The sequence below is a fragment of the Alligator sinensis genome, unplaced genomic scaffold, assembly GCF_000455745.1.
Source record: "Alligator sinensis unplaced genomic scaffold, ASM45574v1 scaffold60_1, whole genome shotgun sequence".
Classification (NCBI taxonomy): domain Eukaryota; kingdom Metazoa; phylum Chordata; order Crocodylia; family Alligatoridae; genus Alligator; species Alligator sinensis.
In genome coordinates, this window is record NW_005841858.1 from 2,600,010 (window position 1) to 2,607,018 (window position 7,009).

At 41.5% G+C, this 7,009-nt stretch overlaps 1 protein-coding gene across 1 annotated transcript in view; it reads left to right on the top strand.

Annotated features, from left to right (window-relative positions):
- Positions 1-6: 6 nt before the first annotated feature.
- TIPARP (TCDD inducible poly(ADP-ribose) polymerase) overlaps positions 7-7,009 on the top strand; it is a 35,008-nt gene continuing 28,005 nt past the window's right edge. The window contains exon 1 of the mRNA XM_025214905.1: positions 7-892. Within this exon, the coding sequence (XP_025070690.1) occupies positions 9-892 (884 nt within the window). The 5' untranslated portion in view covers positions 7-8. The remainder of the gene's footprint in view (positions 893-7,009) is intronic.

The window sequence follows — 7,009 nt, forward strand, 5'->3', positions numbered from 1 at the left end:
GCCCAACAATGAAGGGCCCTCCTTCAGAAGACTTCCCTCCCCAAATAAGGCTCTCTGAGAAGATCCCTCCAGTTAAACCTTGCTTTAAGAAGAAGCAGCAAGCACAGAAGAGGCTGGACACGCAAACTTTAATGGCTTTGAGGCCAATCTTTGCCAGCGTGCTGGGAGCTGGGACCTTGGATGGGGTTTTTGTGCCCAGAGGCCAGGGTGGAGGTCATAGTAATTTATGTGAAACTGTGGGGAAAAAAGCTTTGGGACTTAATGCCTCCTGCTCCCAGCCAGACAGCAATGTGGCAGTGCTGATGCCAGCAGTTCCTCATGCGCAGAGACAGATGCCGGAGGCTCATCCGCCTTCTGGGCACTCTGAGCAAGAGGCTCAGGCTGGGGATCAGAGCTTCCCTTCAGAAACCACTCCTGGAACTGCTGCCGAATCCACTAATGAATCATTCCAGGATCACCCCTTGCTCACAGCCTCAAGTGATGCTGCAGCCTGCCCCGTGTTCCTAGACAAGATGCTAGAAGGCTACTCATCTGGTTTATTCCAGGAGAACAACTGCCTCATGCAGTACAGTTTGAACCCAGATGATAAATTCAGTGCTGGGATATTCCAGGACAAAAGTGAGGAGGCATCTCTCGATCTTGTATTTGAGCTCTTGAACCAGCTGCAATACCATACCCATCAGGAGGATGAGATAGAAATCTGTGTGGATTTTCTGCAAGGCACTTGTGTTTATGGCAGTGACTGTCCCAAACATCACACAGTGTTGCCCTACCACTGGCAGGTCAGGAGGACTGCTACACAGACTTGGCAGAGTGTGACCAATGACTCCCAGGAGCATCTGGAAAGACTCTACTGCAACCCAGACAATGACAGGATCAAAGTGAAGTACGGGTAGGTAATTCCATTTATTCATTCATAGAGCTACGGGCATTTAAATAGCAGTTAAAGGAAACTTGAACCAAACGTTGCATTCTGTACATTTGGGGAAAAACTTTGCTTTAAGTTTTCTAAAACATGCCAGCATTTTCTGAAGCCCTCAGTAATATTGTTTGTAGTCTACACTTTATTCGGCCATTTTCAAATTGATATCCTTTCGTTAGTGTTCCATGTTGTGTTTTAAAGAACCAACACTATTCTGATCTTTGACATAATATATCATCAGTGCTGTCTAAATGATATGTAACAGTAAGTGAAAACAGCTTATTTGAGGGGTCAGGAGGGAATGCTTTTTTTTTTTTTTTTTTTTTTCCCCCCCCCCCCCCTCTCTCTCTCTATATCCATGAGTTTACCTATAATCCCACACTCAGTCCCTGGGACTTGATCATCTGAAAGTTCTCCCAAGTCTGACAACCTTGATCATCTTGACAAAAACACCCAGCAGACACGAGTAGGAATATTTCATATGCTTTCTGAGGTCCATGGTCCAATAAGGTCAATAGGAGCTCCCGCTGAAACAAATGACAAGACTCTTGTTTTAGTTGGTTAGTGCTGACTAAGCACATTTTTTTTTCTTGTCTGCTTATTTGCAGACTCAGACTGAAACTCATGGGTTTACTTCTGGAAGGTTTTCTTCTTGATAGAGGAACTACATTTTTTAATAGTGAATGTCAATCTTTATTTTACAGACCTGATGAGGAAATAAACATTGAGGCATATTCTTCACTACTTGCTCTTCAGCCTTTCTCTTACAACCTGTTTATGATCAGAACTAGTCACTTCACCCAGATACATTCCAAGTGCATTTTTCATGATTTCCTTCTAGGCACCTATTAAAATTAAATGATTGCCACATTGCTTGGTGAAGACTATGCAGAATATTTTGGTAGTTTGAAATGTGAGAGGTGTTATTCATTCAAACCTTCTCAAGTGCTCTCTGTCAGCTTTGGTAGTTTCACTTCAGAATAACTTCCTACATGTCAAAAGCCCTAGTTCCCTGTGTGCACTGTTTTCTGCAAATAGCAGATAAGAGAATAAAGATGTCCCAGGTTCAGTTCTCACTTTAGGCTTGATTCTGTTCCCATAGGAGTCGAAGGAGAAGCTCCCTTTGACTTCTATACTGTAGGATCAGACTTTGAAGATGGTCTCGTTGTGGTGAGGTGTGGAAATGATCTATTATATCAAGTCCTTGCTGGTGTAAAAGCAAGAGACACCTCTCCATCATAATACCATGAGTATATGATTATACTTCATGAATCTTTCTACTGGATTATAGGACTGAGGCTGTAAATACAGCATCCTTCTTTTGAGGAAGGAGGCAGATGGAGAACTTGAAGCTCCATGTGTTAGGAGACCCACTAGAGGAAGTCTATTTCATATTGCAGTTTTTCAGATCTTTTCTTATTGCTCTCAGGTGGGATGTGTGGGGCTCTTATGCCCTGCCACATTCCATGAGATTCCACTCATTCTAGGGAGTGAACGTCTTGTAGAGAACTTTTTTTATCTTTGTCTTTCTGCATCCCAGTCTGTGGGTTGCTTTTTCCAACCCTGAAGATCAGTGTTCCCTTTTTCCTTAATGTTTCAGGTCCAGAAACACTTCACTTGCATTCACAAAACTGTCTACATTTTAGGCATCCAGTGCTCACTTGAAGTCCAGTGGAGTATTTCCTTGACTTTGTGTATTGGATTAGTTAGGCTCTAAAACGCTAAGCACTGTGCCAGCCATGTTTTACCCTCCTGTTGAGAATACCCTTGAAGTTAATGACCGAGCCTAGGTGGTTCATACCCTATATTTAAAATGGAACACACTCTCTTTTAATCTTGCTTTCATCTTTTAGGAAATAATTTAGATCCTTTATTGAATTAAGCAGAACAAAAGCCTGTAATTGGCAGATAGGTGGAGTTCACTGTCTTAATTTTAAACTGTTACGACTCTCATTCCTTTTTTAGATGACTTAGTTTTCAGTTTCCAAGAGGCTTTGAAAACTGAAACTAAAGTAGCAAAAATATACATAGAAATAAAGGAAAGCCAATCTAAGTAGTTAAAATTACTTTATGTTTTATCTCCTCCCTTTTTTGTCATACGGACTCTCAAAAGTCTTTATGAGTTGGCTGTTTTAAATCAAGGTGTTGGGCAATTAATTATATATTAAAAAAAATTAAAACCCTTCATAATTACTTTAATCCTCCCACCTCCTGATTTGTAAAACTGGCAGAATAGTTTTACACTTATGATGCAGATTTCCAGTCTGGTGAGTATTTTGACTTCTAGGTACATCAAGTTTCTGTCAGAACTGGTCAGGAAGAAACTTATCAGGATTATTGTCAAACACGTAGTGTTCTGTTACCATGAGTAAAACAAGACGGACAGTATGATCCTGGGAAAACCAGGAATGGTGGGTCAGGACTATACTGGATGTTCTGTTGCCAGTGAGAAACTGTGTTCTTGAAGTACGAAGACAGATTTCTGAAAACACACAATTGGGTCAGTTTTGAACCAATCTACCAGAGTGCTTATTCTTATCCAAAAGCAAAAAGTGATGGGGTAGTATACTGTGGCTATAAAGGAGTTGAAGCAACAGTCCTTTCTAATTGTTAGAGTTCCTCACCAAGCTCCTAGTCTTGTGGTCCTTACTCATCTCATTCTTCCAATTGCCTTTAGTGAGGATCTTGGCCTCAGCCAATACTTTGCGGCCATGGCCCAAAGCAAGATGCAATTTGCAAGTGCCAGTTTCCTTTCCATTAAAAGATTGATGCTATAATATTGTGGAATTAAGATTGAGGAAATTCTGTCCCTTGTGAGGTCCTTCTTAGAGGATGAGTATCAGCAGGAACCTAGAGACAGAACTTATTCAACGCCAAAAGTTGTGCTTTCAAGCAGCAATTTCTGATATCCCGCAAACGATGTTCAAATTTTCATATCGCAGGGAGGAGAAACAAAAGATGTAAGGGTCTCTTCAGGTAGGAGGAAGCTCTCTAACAAGCAGTATCTTCTCATGTCAGGGGGGAAAAAAAAACCCTGAACCTTAGAGTATGGATTCTTTGGGGTCTGTCTGAGTTTTCATGGAGTTTACTTGTGGTCACCGCACCTTGGCTTTCCTTGTATTCCAAGGTGATGTTGTGTTTCCTGGCAACAAGATGCAGATAGTGGCATGTTGAACCTTGCTGAGAGGCTAGCAAACAAGCTAGAGCAGCTCATGGTTCACATGGTTACCACATTATTTGACTAAAGCTGTTAATCTCTTGTGGTCATACTAGCTTTATGGGCCTATCTATGCAGATTGCATACAAGGAAATGTCTGTTCAGCAGTTTGCATGTCCAAGAAAGGCCAAGCAGAAGCCAGCCTCACTAGTAACTAGTGAGTGGTAGTTGTTTGTTCCCCTTGTTTTGAAAACCATTTATAGCATAAAAACTCATTACACTCTGTGTAATGATTGGGCAGAGATTTAAGAGAGTCCACAGTTTGGGGCCAATGGTTCAGTTAGGAAAAAGATCTGCATTAAATGTATTCTTCAGAGAGCTATTGGTAGAAATCTCTCTTCTCATCAGTATTGTCTGTTGTGTTATCCAACAACCAAATGCATATTTATTTTACCCAAGGGAATATGATCTTAAAATGGGAAATATGAGTCTTGCTTAATTAGTTCATTGTAACAAGGATACCTCTAACAATTGGTTACTGCTCTTTTTGGGTTCCAACTGAAACATCATGAAGGAAGCTGTCTCTTCTTTTTGCTCTCTTAAATTTGGTGGCGGGGGCAGAAGTTGTGGCTGCCTGGCTTCACACATGTACACTATTCCAAAAGTAGTGGAGGATATGAATGTCAGCAGGTAGAAAAACACACAAGCACTCAGTTTTCCTTCTACATGTTAGGAAAGGCCCTGGAGGATGTCCAGACTTGGGCTCTGTATTGAGAGAACAATGCCAAGTACCGTTTTTGAGCATGAGAGTGCACAGACTGTGATATTTTAAGATACCCTTCAGTAAGGGAAAATATTTGGCAGCAGAGTTAAGCCAGGTTTTCTTTTCTTTATTTTCCCCCCCCACCCCCCCGTGCTGTTCAAATCATGCATGTGTTTGCTGCAGAAAATAAGGAAAGTTCAAAGGCACTGTGCTAATCAGCTTTTCAAAACTAAATTTATCGTTACTTATGGCATTAGAGTCTGCCTAAAACAGCCAAGTAATGTTCAGCCAACCACCGCCTTCACTTGCATGACCATTCCAACCCCTCCTTGTGTGCCGGGGGATTTCCAGCCCTCCGTTCCATTGCGCTCTTCTCTCCATGTTGTCTCATTCCAAGTCATTCTGACACGGTAGCTATTCGGTCCTTTCCATTTGTTAATGTGACAATACTCCAGAGAAGGACTGTATAGAAATACTCTGAACATTTGGGGGGTGGGGGAGGGAAATGTACCTTAGCAGATGCTCCTAATAGTGTTTTTCCCCTTCTAATATTGGAGTGTTTTCCAACAATTCTAAAGCTACTTGTAGCCAAGTAGAAGCCTTTTTATTTATTCAGGGTCCTCTGGCTGAAGTCTGTTTACTCAAATAATTAGTTATCTTTCTGATCTGCACAGCTGTTGGAATGTATTTGATTACTCCTTATGTGTTATCAATCATACCAGAGAGTGGAGAACAGCTGAAATTTACTGTGCCTTGTGACTTTGTGGTAGTTCTTGAATATACACAGCTGAATGGATTTGAATTAATTTTTAAAAATCCTTTGCTAGGAGAAAAGCAAAACAGACTAAGGAAGAAGTGTGAAGTGATTAAAAAGAAGAAAAAATGTCCCTTGTGCTTTTATAATAATGCATTCCAATGAATTCTTATTTGCCCCTCTTTCACAATTTACATATGAAACAAAACTAATTGGCTTCTATCTATACAGCTCTAGAGGAGTTACAAGGCCTATGTAGGACTGTCAAAGGAATCAGCAGCAATCTCATTTATTTCCTTTCTCGTTTTGCATCAATAAGCAAATTACAGTTTTGGAAGCAGCTGTCACCTGGCTTCAGGTTTAGGTCAGTCTGTTCCTTGTGTACTTATGCTAATAAAATAGTCCTGTCTAAAAGCAAAGATTTATAATTGTTAAATCAGATTGCACAGAATAATTGCTTTAGAGGCAGCAGTCCATAATTTCATGCATTTGTCACCCAGCTCTCTTCATTAGGAATGAAGAGGAGTAATGAATTGATTTTTAAAAAGTTTGTTTAGTTAGGGCCTCCATCCTAAATTCCTTCCTTGTTCATAGTGTCAAAGCACTGACATATTGGGTGCAGGTGACTAGCCAGGGGGTCCTTTCCAGTCCCGTGTTCCTAAATTCCTTTCTTTAATAGAGCAACCTTACTGAAATCCAGGGGAGGATGGTCTGAGCATGGACTGAAGAATCTGATTCTCTTACAAGCTAAATGTTCTCTGATATTTCAGTGCATCAGTTTTGGTGTGTGCAACCGAAGATCATTCTAGAACAGGTTTCCAAATTCAGTAGCCACTTTGGAAATATAAAATTTGAATAACTGAACTTCTAAAATTTAAAGTGTTAATGTACTTGGAGCAGTTCTGCTACTGGCCATAAATCTAGGTACTCTTCAGTATCTGTGAAATCTTGGGATCTGATAATGCCTTAAATGCCTTGCTTCATAGTAGTTTGGGGTCAGAAGAGACCTGAACTGATCATCTAGTCTGACCACCCCCGCCACTGGCAGGAGCGCACACTGGGATCGCACAACCCAGACAGGTGTTCGTCCAACTTCCTTTTGAATTTACCCAAGGTAGGAAGGAGGACTGCTTCCCTAGGAAGTTGGTTCCAGATCCTAGCCACCCTAACAGTGAAACAGTGTCTCCTAATCTCTAACCTGAACCTGTTCTCCAGCAGCTTCTGGCCATTGTTCCTCGTCACCCCAGGTGCTGCTGGGGGGAATAGGGCCCTTCCTATTTGCTGCTGATCTTGCCTAATGAGTTTGTAGGCAGCCACCAAATCCCCCCTCAACCTCCGCTTGCTGAGGCTGAACAGGTTCAGGTCCCTCAGCTTCTCCTCATAGGGCCTGCCCTGTTGCCCTCCAACCAAGCA